The 24,816-nt window shown below is 56.4% G+C and overlaps 1 protein-coding gene across 1 annotated transcript in view; it reads left to right on the top strand.

Moving 5' to 3' along the window:
- Positions 1-24,816, top strand: part of NTSR1 (neurotensin receptor 1) — a 40,067-nt gene that overhangs the window by 10,245 nt on the left and 5,006 nt on the right. Inside the window, exon 2 of the mRNA XM_008065070.2 lies at positions 22,587-22,788. Coding sequence (XP_008063261.1) covers positions 22,587-22,788 — 202 coding nt within the window. The remainder of the gene's footprint in view (positions 1-22,586; positions 22,789-24,816) is intronic.

Genomic DNA, 24,816 nt, shown 5'->3' with positions numbered 1-24,816 from the left:
ATTTCAAGAGGGCTACCTTTACCTCAAGGAGCATGATTATAATGCCTGTCTTTAAACCTTTTCCTGGTAATCCCATCCTTAGGTCTTTGAGGGTGATGTATATTGATAGTCTTTTGCCTGAGAGTTAGACATATTTTCCTGGTTCTTTCAATGTTAAGTGATTTGGGAATACTTCCTGAGCATTTTGAATTTCATTGTGGTACTTGGGTTATGCCAAACCCCTCTGGAGAATGTTATGTTTTCCTTTTAGCAGCAGCCAGCCCCGTCAGAGCAGCAGCTTCTGCCTCATTATCTGTCTGTGGTGTTCCAACATCAGGCCTGCTTATCATTCCTTTGCTGGGCTTTTCAGCTCTTCTGCATGCACCATTCAAGTGTGGGCTTGGATCTTGAGGTGGTTTATACCATAATGCAGTTGTCAAACCCTTTACTATTGTTGTGGTGAATTCCTTGTATGCATCATTCAAGGATAATCCCAAGACTTGTGTAGATTCATACACAGAATTAGGGGATTCCTTTTCCAGCTCTCTCTTCTCCAAGATTTCCTCCTACACACTCTAGTTTCTAGGATCCTTTTCTCAGTCCTCCAGCCAGGAAGTCAGAGAATTCCATTTTATTTTCTCTACTGAGTTTTTTAGACAGACCTCTCTGTATTTGTTCCTGTAATGATTGCTCTGGGCTATTAATAGGCCTCCTTGAGTTATAAAAGTCTGATGAGAGTAAGTGTTGTACCAATTCACATCTGATACTTTCCATTTCTTACTGTTTACCTTGAGGTCTATTTCAATCGAATGCTTTTTTTTTCTTGTCAAAGGGTCACATTTTCCTATTTCTTTGAATATCTAGTAATTTTTTTTAACTTATCCAAGACATTGTAGGTGACACATTAAAGAAACTAGATTGTGTTATCTTCCTTTGAAGAGTGTTGGCTCTTGTGTCAGCAGGCAGCCCAGTGGCAGGCTTATCCTCTTGAACTGGTGCAGGCTTGTGTTATGCTTGGTTGAGTGCAGGTCTATGGAAAGCCCAAGGTATTTTCCAGTCTCTTCTCACCTGGAAGAACTCCACATCTATACTCTGTCTCCTCCTCTGTGGATTTAGCCCATCAGTTTTAGACTTAGCTAGGGTGAGCCTAGAGTTGGCCTTACTCTGGGGTTTGGTCACTATTCCTTCCTGGCATCTCCACTGGATGCTCAGTGTGTTAATGAGACCTCTTTCCTCTAGCTTTGCTGGAATGCCAGCTGCCTCCAAGACACCTTTCACAGTCTTGGTCTGCACAGACAGCCCGGTCGGCAGAGAAACCTTTGGAAAGACCATCGGCTTCCAAGCCTCTCTCCCCCACCATTTCACAGGTCTCCCTCTCCAGCTCTGCAGGTCCAAGCCACTTCCTCAGCCACCTCTGATCTCTGCCTTCTCAACTCAAATAGCAATATTCTCCTCAGACCTCGGCTCCTCCTAGCTCTATCAGGACAGTGTCCCCAAGCAAAGACATGGATGACTAGGGGTTTACTTTGTGAATGTCCCTGCTCTCAGAGACCACAGTTTTGAGCTTGTCCAGCATCTGAAAACAATCGCCTGATGCACTGTGTACAATTTTATGGTTGTTTATAGCAGTAGAGTTAGTCCAGTGCCCTAGTGAAAGTCATCTGCAGATTTTAAACACTGCCTACTTTCAAAAATATCCAAGGCAGCTTATGATAAAAGGCTTTGGCTCAAAGGGATTATTAAAACACTGTTATAAAAGAAAATATAACAAAGAGATAGAGATGTCTAGAAACACGTGGTAAAGGACAGCCACTATGTTTGAGTAAATCTTAGACAGAGGCTGATGAAAAGAGCAGTATTGTTTGGACTTCAACGTTTTTAGCCCCTTGTCTGTTAAAAGGTGAATTTATTGTAAATTTCAGAACTCTCTTTTGACATATTTAAAGGTTAAGAGAAACCTTCAGAGAATTGTGTGCTTTTATAACTCAGACACAGTCTCTCATTAAGAAAACACGACACGCTGGCTTTTTATTGCTCAGAGTCCCGGAGCCACTCAGGGGTAGCTTCTGTTTGGGAATTGCTGGGTTGTGGATGCTCGTAATGGTTCGTGGTCCGCTGCCGTCCAGCACGTCACTTCCGGTTGTTTGACAGGACCATGCAGTCCCAGGCTCCTGGGTGTCGAGGGGGGACTACTTGTGTCTGGGCCGTGTCACATGGAACCGCGGCAGCCGTCCCGGTTGTGCTGGTCTGGAGCCAGGACAGAGGCTCCCTCATCCATCAGTCCGTCTGCACGGGCTGCTTGCCCAGCAGGAAGTGCATAGCAGGGCGCGGCTGTCAGGATCACAATTTATGACCTGGAGATGAGGGAGAAGCCGGTGCATCTGGGCTGCCCCAACACTCCAGGATCTGACTCCAAGATCCCCAGATCTGGGATCCCCAGACCCCAGCTCACCAGCAGGTCCCATGGCCACCCCCACCACCACCTGCACCCTAAGGCAGAGAAGCGGCGAGTGGGGGCAGGGCTCTTTCCAGCCCAGGGGCCCTCTGGGACCCCCAGCCTGGATTGTCCTCAGTCCAAGGAGCCCCCAGACATGGCCTGGTTGTTTTCCTGACTGGGGGAAGCAATTGGGATTTCTCTGAACCCACTGGGGGGGACATGCTGGCTCCCTGGTGGTCTCCAGTAGTCTTCCCAATACAGCAGGCTGACAGTGGCGTCTTGGGGCGGGTAAAGACAGGAGGGGCCCTGGCAGGGGTGGGTTCTGTGTCCATGTGGTTGCAGCAGGTTGTGAGGCTGCCAAAAGAAAAGGCCCCCCGTCCCCCAAGGCCTGATGCAGGGTTGAGGGTCCCAGGTTCTGCCCACCTCCAAGGCTCACTTTGCCAAGGTGGCCTGTCCTCTCCAGGGGACTGAGCCACAGCTGGGGGTTGGTCTGCACTCAGGGAGAAACTGATAAGGGCACTCACAGCTCCCAGGCCCAACTCCTAGCAGAGCCCTGAGGACGGCAGGGACCTCTGTGTTCCAGAGGCCCAGAAGATTGGAAACAAACACCAGGCTGCCACTGGGATGCTGGCCTGGCAACCTGGGCTCAGAAGTGGCCCCCACCCCATCACACTCGCAGAAATGTGTCTAGAATAGTGAGGGGCCTCTGAGACCCCCACCCCATCACACTCGCAGACTTGAAGCAGGTAATTGCAGGGCACCTGACATGGTGAACACCCATTAAACTTCCTGCAATTAATTTTCCTGACAGCTTGTTTAAAAGGAGCCCGTCTCATGTGTTAAAAAATACCTACATTTGTGGCAGACCAGCGCAGAGATGCTCAGAAAGCTTCAAGCTAGAATCACCGGGGAAGATATTCAGGTCATGAAATGCTATAACCCCAAACACCTTTTGTGCTTCTGCCTGTCACCATGGGCCACAGAACCTCCAGGAGTCTTAGGAGTTCCTGTCCCCCGAGGCTGCTGTGACCTGTGTCCCCTTTCAGTCCTGGAGGCCAGAGGCCTGGAGTCAGGGCATGCACAGGGCTGTACTCCCCCCAGGGACTTGGGGGTCCTTCCTGCCTCTCTCCACTCCTCGGGCTCCAGGTGTCCCCCAGCTTGTGGTTGCATCACTCTAGCCTCCAACTCCATCCATGCATGGCCATCTCCCCATGCGTCTGTGTCTTCCAAGGACACTTGCCATTCGATTCAAGCCACACCACTCCACAGTGATTGCATCTTGAATCATCAGTTACCCGTGGACACTCTTCCCAAATGAGGATCTATGCATGGGTTCCTGTGGATGCATCTTTCGGAGGCCACCAAGGTCCCCCCCACCCAGCACACCCTTCAAGGGGAAGGACAGGAGGCAGGACAGGGCTGCCTCTCCCAGCACACAAGTGTTCCTGCCAGCCTCAGGTACAGACATGCTAACCTTGGACACGTGATGGGTACACTGACTCCAGTGAAGAACCAGCGCTGGGCCCAGGAGCTGCAAAGGGGACACAGGAAGGATCACAGCAGCCCTCACACCCAGCCCCCGTGAGAGTACAGAGCCATTTCAAGACCAGCCTCTTTCTGGCCTCCCTGAGGGGAGGGGGGTGGTGGAGGGGAGCGACATAGTCAAACTCTACAAGAATTCTTTCACATCTCAACCCCTGGTGACCCTACAATTCAGGAACAATGTCTCCACCCCCTGGCAGAGCCCAAGGACCTGCCACCACCTCCAACCTAAAAAACCAGGAGCATCCACCCATCCCACTCAATGTCCTGAGATGGGGAGTACTGGGTCCCTAGGGCCAGACCCCAGGGCCTCCAGCTGGTTGAAGCCCAGGAGATGACAGGAGATAGGGTCCTCACCTTCCTCCAGGCTCCACCACTGCTCCGTCCTCCACCTCCTCCTGCTCCCTTGCTCCTGGGGTGGAGAGAGCTGCCTCAATTCCAGCCTCAGCACCCGCAGCAGCCCCACCCAGCCATTCAACCCCCACCCTAGACTGAGGCCTTTGGGTCTTGGGTTCGATGTGCCAGCTGATTCCTGCCAAGTCATGTGGACCAGTGTGACAGACCCAAAGCCAAGTGCAGATCGAGGCTGCAGTGCAGGACACAGGGGCCCAGCCGCAGCAAGGTCCATCTTGCCAATACCCACCTGCTCTCACTGCCCAGGACCTGCAGTGTGGCCATGGGCACTCTGGGCCTGGGTCCAAGTTGGTGAGGGTGCGGCGGTGAGTCTGAGCAGGCCTTAGCATTCCCATATCAGGCACCTTGGGTTCATCTTGAAATGCCAGGAGAGCCCCAAAGGAAGGAGGGAGAAGGCAGTGGGCATTGCCAGGGGCCTGTAGTCATGGAGTACCCGCAGCCAAGCCCTGGAGCTCCAAGCCCAAGAAGAACGTGGCAGGGACACTGCCCTAGCCAGGGAACGGAGGACTCTCGGCTCTGCCTTGCACCTTGGAGCCTCTGCTCTGTCCACTCCTGAGCCCCGGTGGCTCCCAGAAGAACCCAGAGATGTCCTGGCTTGTCCTGGCCATGGGGCCTGACCAGAATTGGGGAGCATCTTGGGGGGAGGAAAATCAACCTGCCTGTCTGCCCTCAGGGTAGACTAGGCCCAGAGGGAGGCCCATGGCTGGGTTCCCCAGGACCCTCATCACAGCCCCAAGCTGAGCAGCCAGCCATGACTGACTTCAGAATGATTTCCATCTTTCCATGGAGGTCTGCTGGGCTCAAATGGACTTCTCCCTTGACCTTCTAATTCACAGAGTAGACAGTCGTCCCTGTGGGAACTCTCCCGATTTACCCCCCACCCCCAGCTGTCAGCTGGGGTCGCCTTGGGAAAACCACAATTAAAACCTGAGCTCAGGACTCTGAGGAAACGCCTCCCAGAGCCCGTGTTCCCAGGAGGCGCAGACAGCCTGCAGCTGTCGAGGAAACCATGTGTCTGCCTGCTGATAAGTGAAACCTGTTTGTATGTCTTCTGCCCCAGAAGCTGCCACTGTTGGGAAGCAAGACCCTAGAGGGTAGACTCATTGTTAGGGAGACACTGTGCTGCCTGTGTCCACCTGTCCATCAGGTTCTGGGAGAACCCTTGTCTCAAGAACGGGCAGGCCTGGGAACACGGGGTGGCTCATGGATATCCAGGGCTTTCTTTACATCATTCATGTGGGGTCAAGCTGTGCCTTATGCACACATGTGACCCTGGCTGCCTGCCCTGCTGTCAAGCAAGTCGCAGGCACTGTGAGGAGCTCACGCACCAAAGTGTCCTCGCCTGCCACTGGGGGATGACCTCGCAAATGCAGATGGTTGTGAAAGCCAGTTCACTGCAAATGTGCCTGTCATCTGAGCCTCCTGTGGAAGTCACATTCTGTGGACAACACTGGCATCGCTGCAAATGTCCGCACTGTGCTTTATGCGCGGCGAGCAGGTGGAGAGCTCAACATCATCTGTGTCTGCTGGTTCCAAGGTACAAGATGCTCCCGAGAGATCTGCCAGTCTGTCCTTTACCCCCTTGGCTCCCCCACCAGGTACCCATGCCCACCTGTCCTCGAGGCTGCCCCTGCTCTGGCCATCAGGAGACCCTGGAGATGGAGATTGGCCCAGGCCACTTCCTGCAACACCTGGGTGGGGCCACTGCCCTCGGCCCAAGCCTCCACTGCCCTAGGTGCCTGGCAAGGGTGGGGCCAAGGGAGCAAAGGACAGACCCATGCCTGGGCCTTCCCAGCACTGCCATTGACAGGCATTCACTCAGCACCCAGCTCCCGGGCTCACTCACCTCGTGTCACAGCAGATGGTGCCAGGGCCCAGTGAGGCCTCAGGACTTCCCAAGGCCCACAGTGCATGTTAGCCAGTCTGGGTCTAACCCCCCCATGTGACCCTTGGCAACCCCTCCCAGGCTTCTTATGATGGCAAGGAAGAACCACATTGACTACGAGCAATGTGTGCTGCACAGCAGCGAAGGCTTCCTGGAGGAGGGGCCCAATCTGCTTTGAAGGTTGGGGAAGGGGATGGATCGTGGCCTCCCCAGCTTCTCCCAGCATCCAAGCTTTGATCCGAGGGTGGGTGTGCTGGAGTTCTGCCCTCCCCCAAGGCCTACTCTCCCCTGCTCAGTCAAGTCCTGGGGTTGCCGCCTCCATGCAGCTTTCATTTCCCCAGCCCCACCCTGAGAAAGAAGGCAGGACTGAGTGAGGAGCTGCTTTGACCCCCAGTGCTCCCAGCTTGAGTCTGGCATGTGGACAGCAGATGGGCATACAGGAGGGTCAGGGCCCCACTGCCAACTCCACTCACACTGCGGATTTCCACTGCTCCATTTCTAAAAACATCAGAGTGCCGGTTTCTCAACATCCTCTCACAGGGCTGTGGCAAGTCCCGTAAACCCTGGAGCCGTTTGTGGTTGTCTTTACCCCAGCAGTGTCCACAGGGTGGGGCGGGTGCCATGCAGGTGATGGCGCGTGCTCCAGGTGTGGGAGTCTCGCTGGACAAGAGGAATAGGAAGAAGTGAGTTGTAGTGCCAGGCGCACTGACGCCAGGTGGTGGGGGCCTCTCTGCCAAACAGATCCACGTGGCTGCCTGGGTGCCCGGCTCCCTTGTCTAAGATCCATCGGGCCGGGGTGAACTCGGACGGTCTACATGGCTGTGGCGAGGGCCCTCCCCTCAGGCTCGGAATCAGTGTGGGGCCACAGTGGCTCCCAGGGTCCCTAGTCCTGCCCCCAGCAAGGTCTCCAAAGCTGCCTGACACCCCTGCCTGGGGACTGTCCTTGGACACCAGCCTCAGTTCTCCACTGAAACCCCCTCCCTGAGTGCAACAGGGACCATCTCAGGACAGAGTGCTGGCTCTCGGCTCCCAAGCAGGCACAGGGCATCATCATACAGCCCTCATCTCCCCATGAGGATGGTGAGCACCAGGTCCCTGCTTCCACAGAGCCAGGGGGAGGCCAGCCCGGGCTCCAGCCTCCACAGCCCCTCCACTCCAGAGCCAGCCTCGTGGTTTTGTGCATCTTTAGAGAACAACCTTCTGAGTACGGCTCTTGCTCCTGGCCTGCATCTGACCTAGTGCATCAAAGGCTGGTCCTGAAATAAACTGATTTGAATAACATGGGTGACTTGAGAGAGCAGCAGGGGGGTCTGTTCAGGAATGGGAGGGGAAGGGGGGGAGAGAGCAGCAGGCGGTCTGTGCAAGAATGGGGGGGAGGGGGAGAGAGCCCAAACTCCACCATCCCAGCCTCACTAGCCAGGAGGACCCCAGTCCTGCGAAGATGCCACTGCCCCTCCTGGGGCCTGTTCCCAGGCCCGCAGAAAGGGCTTCAGTAAGTGACAAGGCGCCTCCCAAGGCTGACATCTGGGTTAAAGAATGAGCCTCACGGGGCAACCTCGGCTCAGGATGACCCTGTTCCCTCCGATTAGGACAGCCCTGTCCCCTCTGATCAGAACAGGCCATCCCGTGACTCAGGACAGCCTCTCTCTCAGCCTGGACAGCCCGTCCAAAGACGGGCCTGTTAGCTGTGAGCACTTGTGTGCTTCTCAGTGGGTGGAGACATGTGTCCAGCCTTTGGGGCTCCTTCCCCTGCTGAAGGAGGGGAGACAGAACCCACTCTGAGGGGCCAGAGCAACCTGTCCGTGCTGGAGAAGTATGAGGCTGGGCATGCCAGCACCCCAGGCTTCACTCCTGTGTGTCACCCCACCTCCCTTTCTGTTTGTGGTGAAAATGCACATGTGTGTCTGGTTCGGAAGCCCTGCAGGTGGGAATTAGAGACAACCCAACTGGACTAGAGTGGGGCTCAGTGGACACTGTCTCTGGATGCCTGAGAAAGGACACCCTGGCCTCATGGAATCTGAGTCACAGAAGCCCAGTTCTGGGGTTTCCTGGGGCACCTGCTTTGTGCTGGTGGGAAGAGGCTGTGCCGCACGTGGCCTTGCGGCCTCAGAGCTCAGCAGTCCAGGGGCCCACTCCCTCCCACACCCCGCCCCCGACCCCCGCTGTGCTTCTCTCTAATACGAGAAACCAAAGTGATTTGAAACAGTTGGAATGTCTGGCACTGGGCTGCCCAGGACTCTGAATGTCACCACATTTGTATGCCTTCCCCCAACCCCACCTGGGGCATACATTGCTGATCACTGGAGGTCAGGTCTCCCTGTTCCCTGAAGGTGCCCCTCAACACTACTGCCAGTTCGTGAGGGAGGGCATGAGAGGGAACTGTCTACTGTCAGCCAGGGTTCCTGCAAGCCAGGCCAGGCGGCACAGTCCAAGGGAGGTAGGTGCAGACGGCCTGGACACACTCACTAGCTGGTGACAACCTCTCTGCCTCAGTTTCCCCATTGGGACTGTTGTGAGTATTGGGTAGGTTGGCATTTGCAGAGCGCGAGCAGCAACACCTGACAGGTCGTGAGCATGTGTCAGGGCTTCCAGACAGGCCCACTGGCTCCCAGCACTCCACATGGAAGGAGGTGCCCAAACTTCTTCCACCATGGCTTCTGCAAGCCAGCAGCTTCATGGGCTCCCGCCTGGTCACCCACCCTGTCCTGGTCCAGAGAAGGGTGTCTCTGAGGCCCATATGCTGAGCTTGTGAACCAAACATACGTGTGCATGTCTACTCACAAACAGAAAGAGGGACGGACGAGACAGGGCAGGTGGACAAGAAGCTGCCAAAGGAAGCCAGACATCTCAATTCCATAGTGTTGGGGGGGGGGGGGATGCCTGGGCCATCATTGGACAAGGGGCTGTCTAGGGAGGGAAGCCCAGTGTTCCACTTGCTCCATGCCAGGGATGGACAGGGACCAGGGCGTGGCTCATAGCATGGGGTATCCCGGGCAAGACCACATCTTATCCCACAGCCCGGAGCCATGGTCACGGCCACATCCTGGACCAACCCAGAGCCCAAACACTGTCTTTGGTTTAAGAGAGTAAGTCACAGCAGGCACAATTGCTGACATCTGGGTAAAAGGGGCCCTGGGCAGCTTTCAGGCTCTAGATGGTTCTGATGAGAGGCTACCAATGAGAGTCAGTAGGACATGCCACATCCCCCAAGAGGCGTGGCAAGCAGGCCACTGCACCCAGGCAGCCAGCCGGTGAATATTCATGTCAGCATTGGACTTGCAAATTCCAAGTGATTTAAATGTCATAAGCTGTGTGTGGATGTCTCGAGAGAAGAGCTGTCAGAACATGCATCTTGATCACCAGCGTTGTGGAGAAATGAGCAACCTTGCCCAGTCGTCCTGGCATCTCCACCCCAAGCTCAGCTCTGGGATGGGTGAGAACCACGCTAACTGGGAGAGCTGCTGTCCCTGCCAAAGTGCGTCGTCTATACCCATCCCACACTCCACCTGCAGGCAAGTGGGTGTTTTGGGGCACAATTGTGTCCCCTCGGCAGGGAGGCCCCGCCAGCAGTTCCCCACACAGGAATCCCGCATCCATGCCAGCTTCCAATCTGGAAGGACAAGTTCTAGAAAGCTCCTCTGCGCTTGACTCTTGACTCACTCAGGGCTGTCTCCCTGATTATGCAGGGTAGATCATGGTGTTCTGGCTTCTGGAGAGGGAGGGGGGCAGCACACTGTGATCACCACCCTTGATTGGGGGCTCAGCGCACAAGGGGGAGAAGGCTCTGAGTATGGGAGAGCAGCCAGGGAGGAGCAGTTTCCCTGGTGAGCAGATAGTTACTCTATTTGTCTCCACAAAGGACTCACAGCCTGGGCACAATGGCTTGTCTGCATTCACTGCAGGTGGAGGCTGAGCCAGCCCAGGGCTGGGGGCTCTTTCACAGTTCCATTTTGCAGATGAGGAGACGAGTTGGTCTGGAACCAGGTCTGTCTGACCTCAAGTCTGCCTCTCGGCCCTGATGCCTTGTCCCCTCCCAGCAGCTTTCTGGAGCTCAGTAACTTGGGGAAACTGAGGCCCATTTTGTAGGTTTGGTGGGGGAGGGACAAGAGAGGAGGGTGCAAGGGCAAGATACAGAGATCCGGGGTGAGAAGACTCCAGTGCCTGCTCCTAGCCTGTGCCCCTCCCCTGTGCACCCCAAGATTGGTACAGCTGGCTCTGTGCAGGAGGGCTTCCTGGTGGAGTCAGGGTCCCATGTGCCCTGCCTGGCTTCATTCTCTGTCTTGTCTTTTAAAGTAGGTGGTTTGAAGCGAATAATTCACCCTTGATCTAGTGCAACTGTCAGGTGCCTGTTCAGGGCTGCCCTGGGACAGACACCAGCAGGCATGGTCCAGGTGCTGCCCATGTGGGGCTGTAGGGTGGATGCCACCTTAACACCATGCTGCAGAGCTTCCCATTAAAAATGGCAGACTGCCCTGTCCACGAGCCACTCCTGACCACTAAGCCTGAAATGTGGTGGGTCTGAGCCAAGATGAGCCTTGACATGGAGCAAATACCAGATCCTGGAGTTAGTAGGAAAAGAAGTGTTGCCGCGTCTCACTAGGACTTCTGCACGTCAAAATGATGGTATTGCGTGTATAGTTCCGTTTCTTTCCACTTTTTTAAGCAGCTACTAGAACATTTTTTTAGAGACAGGCTGGAGTACAGTGGCGTCATCATAACTCACTGCAGTCTTGACCTCCTGGGCTCAAGCGATCCTCCCGCCTCAGCCTTCTGAGTAGCTGGGACCACAGGCTCATTTTTTCACTTGTTGTGGAGTCTCCCCATTTTGCCCAGGCTGGTTACTAGAACATCTTAAACCTCATCTGTCCTGTATCCTATTTCTACGGGACTGTCTACCCCAGCCCCCACCTGGGAAGCATGCCTGTCCACATGCAACAAGCTCTCGTGTGTCCTGGGTTTTTTTCCAGAACCTGCACAGCTCCCTCATGGAAGGGAGCCCCCCTTGGGTGCTAGGCTCCCACTGGCTCTGGAGACCCCCTGTTGAATCCCCAGGTAGCCCTGAAGCAATGGGCAGTGACTAAGAACACACGGGTGTCCCATCAAGAAGGGTGACATGTGAACCAAAGGACAGAGCCCAGTTGCCAGCTCAGAGCCAAAACCTTGGGGGTGAGCAGGAAGGCCAGACCCTTCATGCCTCCACCCAGGGCTCAGGGACCCACGGCAGGGGACAGCACCTCGTGCTCAGAGGAGGCTATGCAGGAGGGTCAGCCTGCCCCCCGGACACCCAAACAGCCCATTCGTGGTTATGCAGAATGCCATGGAGGCAGAAAGTGGGGGTCCAGGCCTGCCGGGAGGCTGAATGCTTCATCTGTGCCACTCAGAGTCTGGCGGCAACTCAGCCAGACTGCGTCTCCACAACAAAATCCGGTGTTGCCGCCGCCGGCACACTCCAGATCTAACAAATGAGCCAATTATGTCTTTGTGACAAATGCATTCTTAGCAGGAAGATTGGATTCTTTTGTGATGGGGAGTGATGCAGAGGGAGGGTCCTGCCCCAGGAGCAGTCACCCCCACACTGCCAAGAGGAGACCAGGACCAGCTCCAGGTCCTCCCCAGGCGGGTGAGGGAGAGAGGAGATAAACAGCAGCTTGCAAGAGAGCGCTGAACATGCTGTGGCCCTGTCATGGCCATGAGGTGGGGGAAGCAACCCCTGCCACCCCAAGGCACATGGCCAAGGCCATGCTGGGAATGGGCTGCAGCCTGCTTGCTACCAGTCCAGCATCTCCTGCACAGGGGGCTGTTCTGAATCCCAGATCTGGGCTGTTTCTAGCCATTCCTTCATTACAGGAATAATCCTCAAAGCCCATAATCACCATCCAAATGTGCTAGTTTTCACCCTCCATGGAAGCCCGTGTGCTGCTGACAAAGGCCATGGGCCTTGCCCTTGGAAGGTTTGGGGCCTCGGCCCTTCTGGGAGGTGCCTGGGTGAGGAGGCTAGGGCCTGCCCTGAACCTGGGTGCCACGGGCAGGGACACCACGGCTGCGGGCTCTCTGCATGTGCCACGGGACAGGCAGGGGGAGGAAGGGAATTTCCAGCCCTGGTTTGGGGTAGCCACTGGAGGGTCCTGGGAGCCGGGAGGCCAACTCCATCTCAGACCCTCCAACTCTACCTCTGGGAGCAGACACTACCTTCTCAGCAAGCAGGCGGCCAGTTTGTGGCTAGCTCCAGAAGCTTCCGTGCATCCCAGCCTAGACTCAGCTCAGCCAGACCGCTCCCTCTTCCAAGGGAGAGGATTGGGGGAGGAGGAGATGGCTGAGGGCTCCACCAGTCAGCAGGCAGGGAGCGGACCTCCAGCCATGTGATGGCAAGCCTTCAGGGGACTCCTCTCTGCAATGAGGACCTGGGTCCCCAGCGTGTGACTCCCAGTGAGCAGCCCAGATGTTTCCCAGAGGGCTAGCAATCCCAGGCTCGAGTACCACCTGGGTGGCAGGTGTGACGTCAGATGGACTGCCCTGTGGCCACCATGGGGTCCCAGGCCTTGGGCCTCTCAGAGTCAGGCAGCCACAAGGCATTTATGCATTCTGGTAACTGTCCTGATTCTGATGGGCCAACAACAAAACAGAAGCAAAGTCAGAACCAGCACACATACACGTGCACACACACATGCACACAGGCACACACACACGTGAAGTGAAGCCAGAGGATGCCTGAGTGGCTGTCTGCAGGTGGCTGGTGCCCAAGGGAGAGTGCCACATGGACGTCCTCCAGCCTCAGGCCCCTCAAGGTTCCTCCTGCACTTCCCTCTCACCGGTTTCACTGTCCTTTGATTTCCCACTCAAGTCTGAACCCACAGCAAAGAGCCAGTTCTTCTCTTTTAGAGTTTAAGGACATGCTGTGGGCACTTCAGAAAGCCAGGCCTTAGGTCAGGCTCACTGCTAAACTCTCTTCATGGAGATGGGATGCCATCATGAAGGAAAGCTGCCCCTGCCACCCTCTCCTGTCCCTGTTCTACTCCCGCCCAGTCCCTACAGGAGGCCTGGGGGATGCATCTGGCCTGCCGCTTCTGCTCCAGCTTGCTCCCCATTCCCTGCACCCAATGGGTTGGGATTGTGGTTTATTTATGCAGGGATGTTCCTCTTCAAAGGGAAATGGAAGAGGGACTAGAAAGTCACCAAGACATCCCTGTCTGAGGGCAGTCAGCCTCTGCCGTGTAACAGACAGCCCAGATGCAGTGCCTTTTAAAATGAGTGTTCATCTGCTCATGACCCTGCAATTGGCCATGTGGGCTGGCTCCAAGGTATTGTCCAGGTCACTCACGTGGCCTCAGTCCTCAGGCAGCCCCACTGGGCCAGCATGATAGCAGAACATGGTCGTCATGTGACCTCATATGCCCACCTGCAGTGAGGTCTGATTGTGGACCACAGGGTCCATGCCTGCTCCAGCTGCCCTGGGCCCCCAAGGAGATGCTGGAGAAGATGCTGTCCCTCCCTAGGAGCTGGGGTGCTCCTGCTTCCTCCCCTATCTACCAGTCACTAGGACCCTCCTCAGACCTTCCGCATGCCTGTACCCCAATGCAGGCCACCTGCCCCCTGGCCCCATCCCAGGCTCTGCTGCCCAGCAGAGCAATCCTAAAACACAGGTGAGGTTGCTGTGCCTCCCACTACCCCTTCCACTGCTTCCCACTCCCAAGCAGCCCCAGGATCCAGCCTTGATTAGCTGACCCCTGCCCTACCAGTCCCCACGCCCCCCACACCCCTACACCGTTTCACTTGCCCATCTCTCCTTCCTCCTGGCCCACAGATGCCCCAAGCCCTCGATTCTCTGAGTAAAGCTCCTTCCTCCAGAAAATAGTGTGAAGTTCAGAGGAGGTGGATCCAGGCCATGGCACAATAGAGAAAGTGCTGGGGAATGTAGGATGATTGGACTGTGTGGGCCCAGGGGAAGGGACAGGTAGGTGTGGTCACTGAGTTCTGGAACATTCCTAGAAAAGTCTGCTCAGGCCTGCAGCCTGCTGGGAAGACTACAGCCACAGAGCCTGGCTCCCAGTCATCTCCCAGCTGCAGGCCTCACACCTGAGCCACAGGCAGGGCCACAGTGCAGCCAGGTCCTGAAACCATCTTGGCTGCTGTGCATTCCCACAGGATGAAAGGACAAGCTATGGTGAGTGAGTCACAAGATGATCTTCCAGTGACACCTGCGGCCGACGTCTGGGCTTTCGAGAGAGAGAGAGAGAGACAGAGAGAGAGAGAGGCTTCCCCTGGAGCCAATCAGCCCCCTCTGGTTTCGGGCTCAGACGTCAAACCTTGCAAGGCATCTACAGGCCTTGGCTGTGCTTGGGTTGGGAGGGGCGGTTCACGCACAGCCTCCCTCTATGCCCGGGGCCAGTGGGGAAAGGACTCCATGGAGGCCTAGGGCATGTGGGTCCTCGAGGAGGCTCTGGCCTCTGCTGCCCATGGCCACAGAGCTTGCGGGTAACCAGAGATCTCCATGACGAACCCTCCATCTGCTCCTTCCAGTATGAGGACGGACACCCTGGGGGTCCATGCAAGGCCAGAGTCTGGTCTGCCTGTTTCTTTTCTGTTTCCTGGCTCTGGAAACAGAGAGAGCCCCCAGCGCCCAACCGCTCACACACATATGTGTGGGGAACTGCAGCATCCATGCACGGAGCTGTTTGTGGGTAGAAAACAATGCTGCTCATTGTTGGGACGAAAAACCCTGGGGCTGTAGAGGGACCCACAGATGCGAACTCCTGTCACAGTGGGACTCGTCAGGGCCCCAGGGGAATGTGGGACTAGAGCAGGAAGAACAAGCTTAGTGGGAGCATGGGCCTACGTCCGTGGGGTCAGGACAGGGAACCCTGTGTCCTGCTGTGGGTGCTCAGGGATGCTTGCCCTTCAACACGACCATCTGGGCAGAGGCTGACACTCCAGAACTGCACAGTCCACTGTCCAGGAGGGGCCTGGATCCAAGAGTGAAGCCCAGAGCACAGGCCTCAGGTGCAGGTCTGCTGAGAAGTAAAGAGACCCTGATAGTGGCTGAGTCAGACGAGCCCCTCCCATGCTGGAGACTCGGGGTGGGACAGCTACTCTCAGCCTTTGTCCCCCCATGCCACCACCTGCAGCCTCTTCCGGTGGGTGAGGACACTGGGGTCTGTGTCCACCATAATCAGATTCACCTATAGCAGGGCAGAGTGCTAATCCTATTGACACGCGCCAAGATTCTGGGTTGAGCCAGATGTCCCCAGGGACGCAGAGACCAGCTTTGCCAGTGGATGGTCATTAAATGCTGGGGGACAGGATATGCACCAAACTGCCCACACAATTACATGACCAGGACACACTGGAGCTTGTGGAGACCCAGTAGCCGGTGGCCAATGGGGTGGGAGCAGGGAGGGCACATCCTGCACGCCCAGCCAAGGCACCATGCAGCGCTTTTCTAAGTGTACATTCTGACATGTGAAAGCAAATCCTGCCTGATTACCAGACCCAGCAGCGCAGTCTTGTCCCACAGCACAAGGCTTGGCACACACTGCCTGGAAGCCCACCACCTGTGCCTGCAGGTCTCCAGGACTTTCCTGGTTTGGAGCATAAAACTTCTTTGGATGATTTGTTTGGCTTCTGTTGAGAGCATGGGCTGAGGCTCAAAACACTCTGTGCTAAGTGAGTTGGCCCCACGTTTAATCCTTCTGAGTCACATTAGTGCCCCACATTTGAGAAAATGCAAACAAAAGGCTTAGTAAACTTGATTAAACTGGCTCAAGTTTTCACGGTGGGGGAGCAGTCGCCAGATCCTACAGCTGGGGCAACCATGTGAGACGGAGGGCCAGGGTGAGGGTGGGGACTGGTGCTGAGAACTTGAGCCCAGGGGGGCCCATGCAGCCACAAGTCCTTGTCTAAGACTCCTTCACGCTCAGATCTGCCAGGCAGAAATGGGAGCCATGGCTGGGTCAGAAGTCCCCACCCCTGTTCACTGCCCTGTGAGGCTGTCCATCCCAGCCAAGGATTTTTAAAGCCCCACTTGTGCTACTTAGCAGACACCTGTGGATCTGAACTTTTCAGCGGGCTTCTAGTCAACAGGCATCTGCCAATACGGCCAACAGCCTTAGAGCCCACAACCTAGAATGACCAGGGAGGAGCTGGCCGCCAGCTGCTGCCCTCAAGCAGTGAGCAAGGTGTCTACCCCTCACCATGGCTGCTGAGGGCTGTGGACCACAGCCAGACTTCGGGGCCAGGTGTCTCAGAGTGCCCTGTGCAGGTGAAGGAGATAAGGTGAGGATGTCGGGAAGGCGGGCTCCTTAATCCACTTGGGGCCACTGGGCCGTCAGTGGTCGCCCAGCAGCCAAGCGGTGGCAGGCCTGCCACACAGCCGGGCACAGACAGGATGTGGCTCCTGGGGGCTTCTGCTCTGACAGGTTCTCGTTCAGATAGCAGCTGCCGCAGCTCCAGTCACCCACATTCGGGGCTGCTGGTGGCAGAGTGGGGTGGGGACAGTGCCAACCGGGAGGTTACAGGACTCACCCACCCTGCCTCAAGGGAGGAGGCTCCAGAGGCCTTCTGAAGGGTTGGACCCTCACTCCCACTGGCTTGGGGTCCCCACACGGTGCGGTGCTGCTGTCCATGGTTCTGAATGTCCGGGCTCCCTGGGCATGGAATTCTCCTGCCTCTGAATCCAATAACTCTGGGCCAGTCTCTCCCAAACATTCCCAACCAGAAGAGCAGCACGCAGGGACCAGGGTGGAGAAGGGGGTAAGGGAAGGAGAGAGACGTGGACAGAGGCCACAGGATGATCAGTACCAAGGGCTACCTTGAGCCACGGCCTTGAGGCTAGATGCTCTCAACTTGGCTATCAGCCACAGAGAGCAATTCCCTGGGAGGGGGGAACCACGTGCCGCCAAAGCATCACCTGAGGATGAGGACTCAGCTGGCAGACGGCCAGTGACAAGGGAAGTGAGAGCACAGATAGTGGGGGCGGGGCCTGGGCTCTGGGCTGCACCTAGGTTTCTCCATCTATGTAACGGTGACTATGGTCTCTGCTTCCCAGGTGTGCCACATGCTGCAAAGTGGTGCACATGGAGTGCCAGGCAGGCATCTGGCTGGGGCAAAGCTCCCAGGATGGTTAACTAAAGGGTGTCATGTCAACCAGAAAGCAGACGTCGGAGAGGTTTGCTCTATTTCTTACATTGAGCCAAATCTACACACCTGAGCCATGTGATGGAGGGAAGTGTGGACTGGGTTGTGATGGGCCAGTTCTGGCCACAAGCTGCACCTCCCGGCCTGTGCCCTCCCCAGGGAGGCCTCTCAGACACCACGGTGACTATGCCAGCCCTCCAGTCAAATGCCCCATTCTCTCTCTGTCCTCTCCCCACCCTGCACATGCAGCCTCAGAAATGCTGACAGGTGCCCATGCCAGGTCTGCGGTCACTGTGACCACAATATGTCACTTGACATGCTGAAGAAGCCCAGGCCCGGCTCTGAGCCCAGGAGTCTGACCTCACAGCCGATCTGTCTTGTGTTCAGGACTCTTATCCACTGTGGGTCGTGTGTGTCCCTGCTGGGCAGCAAATCCCACAGCCTTGGCTTCCAGCAACATCTAGAGCCATGCTGAGAATGAATGGGTGCCTCTGAGAAGCCTAACGAGGGGTGACCGGGGCAGAGAGTGGGCCTGAGGGACAGGACAGCGTCCCAGACCAGCCACTCTGGAACCTTCTAGAACAAGGTCACTCCATCACGACTCTTATGCTTTAAGTCTTCTCCCCAGAAACCTGCGCAAAAGCCCTCACCTCAGGTGTCTCGGGAACTGGCCTCCTGAGTGGCCACTGCTTTTTCCTCTTCCCACGCCAGAGTCTGCATGGTTCTTCTCTGAAGTCAGAGCTGCCTGGGATGGCTTCAACTCTGGTGGGCTGTGACACTTCAAATGTCCCTTGTTGCTCTCTGGGCCTGGCATCCCACCTTTACATGAAAAAAGACCACCAGAAACCCCCAGTGCTCCCAACTCCAGGTGGTCGTGGTGGCCCTGTCACAGGACGCATCACAGGAGAGGTGAACTGAATGCTCTATTTTCAACATTGTCTCTGCATAGGCAGTGCACAAGGGGGCCCTGGCGTCAAGAGAACATCCCGGAGCCACCCAACTGCCCTTGCTCCCCAAGTCCCTGCAGTGGGCTCCTCTCCAGAGAGCCCTGCAGGGTGCACTCATGGGCATGAAGAGCCATCCCAGGCCATACATGGCTCTTGGTTATCCTGAACCCGTTATCACCCAGTCTGTCTGTAGGGTGCTCTGCTTATGGGGGTCATGACCTAACGGCAGGCATGTGAGTTGTTCCCGAATCTTTACTATTTCAAACAATCCTGCGCCGGCAGCCCTGGCACACAGCACTCTGAAATGAACCATGGTATTGCTCCTGGCCTTAGAGTGATAGGGAAGGGGCGAGGGGGTACTACCCTGGAGTGGGCCCTGCACAGTGCGTGCTGCCTCACAGGGGCTCTCCTCCGACTAGAGTGTGCCTATGAGGTCAGAAGAGGCTGCTCAGGCCTATGGATTGGTCATCTGCTCTCTTGGGAGGGGCAACTTCCACCAGCCCATGAGGCCTCTTCTCCTGCCTCACATGGCAGCCACATGGCAGCCACATGGCCACCTCACAGCGCCCTGGGTCTTGTAAGTGTCCTGAGTGACCTGTGAGCTGACCCATCCCACTGGCCCCTGGCTGTGGGGCTGGAAAGCAGCTCTGAGTCGGTGCCCCTTTATTTAACACAATGGGGTTCATTAGAGAGAAAATGGCGATTCCTCGTCAGTGGGAGGATCGGGGTCCAGGCCGGCAGTCTCACCTGCATGCTGGGTGCTGGGTACACTCACCTGCCCTGCCCCTTGTCCACTGCCAGGCTCAGATCGACCGCTGCATTCCAGGTGCCCTGGTATCCCCCCCGCCAACAGAATCACCAGCAGGGAGGGCAGGAGCCACCTACATCTCCCCAGCAGGCCCCAGCACAGCTGTTCCCATTTCCCAGGCATGCCCAGTACACCCACCCCCCTCCCCACTCAACTCCTCCACTCATACCCCGGTGACAATGATCAGGGTCCCAGGGAGTAGCATTGATACTCTGGACCTGCTCAAGGTCACAGCTGATTGGTGGACAAGCTGGGCTCCACGTCCACACTTCAGCCCCCACGCCCAACCCCAGGGACTTGGCCACTTCCCAGAGCACCCCCTGCCACTCAGGCATTGTCAACTCAGTGTCAGAGCCCTGGGGCCAAGAAGTAAGATGTCTTGGAGAGGAAGCATCACCTGCAGGCCACCAGGCTGTCACATTCGGACATCACTGTCCTCCACCAGGGCCCTCTGTGCCAGTACACTCACCCCCAACTTCAGAGACCCGGCTGTTGAGACCTACAGCCCAGGCTGCCCAGCTACCCAGGCGGCTCCAGGCAGGTTGGTGCAGCCAACTCCTGCCACCTGAGGCTGTGAGTGTGCATACCAGGTTCAGGCAGAAACAGACAGAGACACAGAGAGAGAGAGAGGCAGAGACACAGAGAGAGAGACACACACACACAGAGAGACAGAGAGGTAGACTCAGATGGAGAGACAGAGTTACACAGAGACACAGAGAGAGACAGAGACACAGAGAGGCAGACTCAGAAGGAAAGACAGAGTCACAGAGAGAGAGAGAGAGAGACAGAGAGGTAGACTCAGAGGGAAAGACAGAGTCACACAGACACAGAGAGAGACAGAGAGGTAGACTCAGAGGGAAAGACAGAGTCACACAGAGAGAGAGAGAGAGACAGAGAGGTAGACTCAGAGGGAAAGACAGAGTCACACAGACACAGAGAGAGACAGAGAGGTAGACTCAGAGGGAAAGACAGAGTCACACAGAGACAGAGAGAGACAGAGAGGCAGACTCAGAAGGAAAGACAGAGTCACACAGAGACAGAGAGAGACAGAGAGGTAGACTCAGAGGGAAAGACAGAGTCACACAGAGACAGCGATACAGAGTGAAAGGCAGACTCAGAGAAAGTCACACAGAAAGACAGAGACACAGAGAGAGGCAGAGTCAGAGGAAGAGACAGAGACACAGAGTCACACCGAGACAGAGACACACAGAGAGAGACAGAGACGCCTACACACAGAGGGAGACAGGGACACAGAGACACTCAAGCTGTGTTGCTTACTTGGGTGTCAAGCACCTCCTGCCTTAGAGGGACATGGACCATTGGACCCTTGCTGCCACCAGCAGCTCCTCCCACAGCTTCTCCCACAGGTGGGGCTCACAGTCCCCTCCGGCTTCCCTGCTCTCGACCGCATCCCTCCCCTGCCACTTGGAATTGCAAATCAGGTGGTCTTGGGGCACAGCCTACCAGTGTCCCCCAGAGTATTGGGCCAGGTGGCTCTTCTCTCTTTAAAGGAAAATCAGAGGGTGCCATATGTGCTGTGGGATCCGGGTCTCAGGCACCCTGCTTATGGCCCAGCGTGACCTCCAAGCTGGTGGAGTCCATTAGACAGTGTCTTTGGAGGCCACCCTGTGGGGCCGGAACTGGGACACTGTAGACTTTCCCAATGAGCCTGCTCACTGTCCATGAGCCCCCTCCTTTCTGCTTGTCATGGCAGCAGGGGTTGCTCCCCACTGTTGAGGACAGGAAAGGGGACACAGGCTAAAGTCACTGGTCTGAGCTGTGAGCCCCTCCCCACATCCCTATGATCCTGAGTCAACTTCAGTCTCCAGGGTGGAGACAGGTGGGGGAACCAGAAGGGCAACCTTCCCTCTGCAAGTCAGTGCTGGCCCCGCCCTCCGTCCCCACGAACACATGGCACCGCAGCAGCCTCTGGTCAGGGACCTGCAGAGAGGGGCCTCCTCTCATGGCCTCCAGGAACCTCAGGACCAAGGGCCTGTACTTCCTCCACTGGGGGAGCGACTGGGAGCCTGGGGCCAGGCCCTCCAATCCATATGCCCCAGGGGTAGCTATTTTTGCCGCCTGTGCTCAGTGAGGTATGGTATGTTAAATGTTTTGACATTTAAAATCTGTGTTGGATACATTTGTGTGTTTAAATTATAACCGGGCTGCAGTGACTCACAGGGAGTTGATTTTGTCTCCCAGGGCCAGGCTGGTCGCCCCTTTCCCCCCACAGCTCCTAGCATGAGAAGAGGAACTTCCCACCTGTCCTCATCTTCCTCAGCATGGCGTCGTCCTGTGGAAGGTGGGCTTCAAACAAAAAACAACAGAGATGGGGGGATGGGACTGCACTCAGGAAGGGCAGGACGGACTTCGGCCTACGCAGGTTCAGCAGCACAGCTCTTGGGGGCCCACACAGGAGACAGGAGTGACAAGCACTGGGCTGGCGGGAGACGCAGCCTTCTAGGGGTCTAGAGTGATTCCTCTCCATGTTTGTTCTCATGGCCTGTTGAGCAGAGCTTCGCTCAAATGGAAATTATACGTAACTCAGGCCACCTCCTCCCTGAAGGCCTCCGAGTCCTCCTGAGTGGAGTCTGAAGCCGCCATGGGGGTGAGCGAGATCTTCAGAGGCACCTCTGCCAGTGCTACAGGGATCCAGGGAGGGAAGCTGCCAACATTTCAGCACCCTCTGGAACCTCCTGTGGTTGCCCTGGGTCTCACGGCTGGAGTGGTCCTTTCCAGGGGTGAGACCATAAGTCCTCCCTGCAAGACACCAGTGGTGCTCTGGGTGAGAGGAGGCCAGGAAGGAGGTGGCGTGGAGCCCAGCCCAGGAAGTCCTGGGGGTAGATACCCCTGAGCTTCCTTCTGAATTGCAGGGCCAGTGTGGCCACATCTCCAAATACAACCCAGGCCTGCTGGGATATGAACTCAGCAGGGATGTCCCAACAGCTCAGCAGTCAGGGCCGCAGCCTCCACTGGGTGGGATCTCTACTGCAGGAGTGAGCCCCAGGTGCCAGGGTGAGGTGGGAGGAGAAGCTCCTCAAGGTGGTGTGCAGACTCAACTCCCAGGTTGTGCTCCATCAGAGGCAGGTCCATACCATCCTGGCTCCTTCCTGCTGGGCCATGCCCACTGCGGTGTCCATTCCTGTCCTGCGGAGCTCTAGCCCCAGATCAGGAGGCTGTTGGGGGACTCACAAAGGTGGCAGAGAGTCTTAATGTTTTCCGAATCAGGATGGGTAAGGACAGGCTGAGGGTGGAGCTTGGAACAGGTGGCCAGAATGGCCTGTGTCTTCCAGGCAACCTGGATGGGGCAGGACCTTCTGAACTTGCACATTGGCCTCCCACATCCAGACCCTGAGCCTCCAGCCAGGCTGGTACCCAGGATGGGCACCCAGGATGGCAGGGTGTCTCCTGTGTGGGTCTGACACCAGCCCTCCTCTCCTTCAGATCAACACCTTCATGTCCTTCGTGTTCCCCATGGTGGTCATCTCAGTCCTGAACACCATCATCGCCAACAAGCTGACCATCATGGTGCGCCAGGCAGCTGAACAGGGTCAGGTGTGCACAGTGGGCGACCAGCGTGGCACATTCAGCATGTGCATCGAGCCCAGCCGGGTCCAGGCCCTTCGGCACGGCGTCCGCGTCCTACGTACGTAGTCCCTGGGCCCCCAGGGCAGGTGGCGACTCAGGAGTTAGCAAAGGCAGCAAGCACTGCCCCCCAACCAGGGCAAGGTTTAAAGACATCACATGGCACCATCAGGCCCAGCTGCAGGGGTGCTGACTCCTCCCAGTGGCAGGGGAGTGCTACTGTGCACCCCACCCATCCTCCATCCACCATCCTTCCACACCCCATCCATTAATCCACCATCCATCTATCAATTTATCATCTATCCATCATCCATCCACCCATCTATCCCTCTACCTATCATCCACCCATCCCTCTACCCATCCATCATCCACATACCCACCCATCTGTCCATTTATTCACTTCTCCACTCATCTATCTATCCAGCCACTCATCCACTCATCCATCTCCATCTACCTACCCATTCACCAGCCCATCCACCCATCCATCCATTCACCCATCCCTCTGTCCATCCATCCATCCATCCACCCATCTATCCATTGTTTAACTCATTCATCTGTCCATCCACCCATCCCTCCATTAACTCATGCATCCATCCATCCATTCTTCCATCTACCTATCCATCATCCATCCATCCATCCATCCATTTATTTATCCACTCATCTATCCATCCATCCACCCACTCATTCACATTCACTTCCTCACTCATTCAGCACATCTGCTGAGTGCCTGCTCACGGACATGAGGGCAGCAGACACAGGGTCAGCCCAGCATGGGGAACAGGGGCTCCACTGGTGAAGCGAATGCACATAGCAGGCATGTTGGATAGGGATGACCTCAAAAGAGAAAAAATCCTCTGACTGGATCAGCAGCCAGGAGGGGCTCTCAGAGCAGGTGGTGTCCTAAGCAGGGACTAGGAGCAGGTCTCAGTAACAGGGCTTTGGGCAGAGGGAATGACTAGTGCAAAGACCCTGTGGTGAAAGGGTGCATGGGGAGCAGATGCAGACCCTGCCATCCACATGGGCCTCTGGGGGTGTAACAGGAAGTGACTCGGGGGAGGCTGAAGCTTTCCACTCCTGAGACTCATGTCTTCTGTCTCATCTGCCTAAAGCACTTAGCTGGGCTATTCCCGATCCTGGCCCATGTTCAGGGCTTGTTCTAGGGTATGGCCCTGGATCACAGGGTGTGGCTGCATGGCACGTTACCCCGAGAAAGACTGGCCCTGGAGTTCAGGCCTTTCCTGTTCATGGGAGTCACTGGGGGCTTTGGACACCACGCATGCCAGAGGTGGCTCCTGTGATGAGGGTGCCTCCTCCCCTCCCTTGGCACCTGGTCCAGGCCTCCTTGAGGCTTGCCCTGGGGAGGGGCCTCAAGGCCATGGTTGGAAGGGCCCAGGGCCAGAAATAGGTAGGGCATTCCTGTCCCCAAGTAGTGCTATCTCCAGAGATGTCATCTGCTGACACCTGTTGCATCTGGGGTTAGCTGCATCTGTCATCCATGATACAGAGGCCAGAGTCCACCCCCAGGAGGCCACCACTGATCCTTGCCTGGACTGCCCCTCCCAGCCCATCACTGTCCTGACCGAGTCCCTACCTACCCCACCTGGCTGTCTCCTTGGTAACAGAGATCTTGCCCACTAGAAACACCCAGAGAGACAGAGGCGGCCCCTCCCTTTCCCAAGTGAGGACATCAGACAGGCCAGCCCTGCGGGCTCTGTGGGTCAATGTCCATTTGTCTGCCTGTCCACCTGTACCTTCAGCAACTCTGGGAGAGCAGGGTGGGCTGCCCTCAGGGGGCTTCACACTGTGTTTGTTTCAGCTAAGAACACTGGTGGATTCTTGGGGACCTGTCCGAGGCCAGGTGGTCACTGTGGTGTCTGCCCCACAAATCCCCATCGCCAGCCTCCCTGAAGGCCCAGCTTACCTCCAGGACAAGTTCTGGAGGCATTGCCCAAGACTCTGTTCATACCCCCAGCAGGGGAGGGCTCCCTAGGACCAAGAGAGTCCCGAAAAGAGACGGGGGTATGGGGCACAGAAAGGGGGACAACACAGCTGCGCCTGGGGCCCTCTTGCCCCTGCCCCCACTCCTACC

The sequence above is a fragment of the Carlito syrichta genome, unplaced genomic scaffold (assembly GCF_000164805.1).
Source record: "Carlito syrichta isolate Samal-C Ts95f unplaced genomic scaffold, Tarsius_syrichta-2.0.1 Scaffold103311, whole genome shotgun sequence".
NCBI lineage: Eukaryota > Metazoa > Chordata > Mammalia > Primates > Tarsiidae > Carlito > Carlito syrichta.
This window is presented reverse-complemented; position numbering and strand designations above follow the sequence as displayed.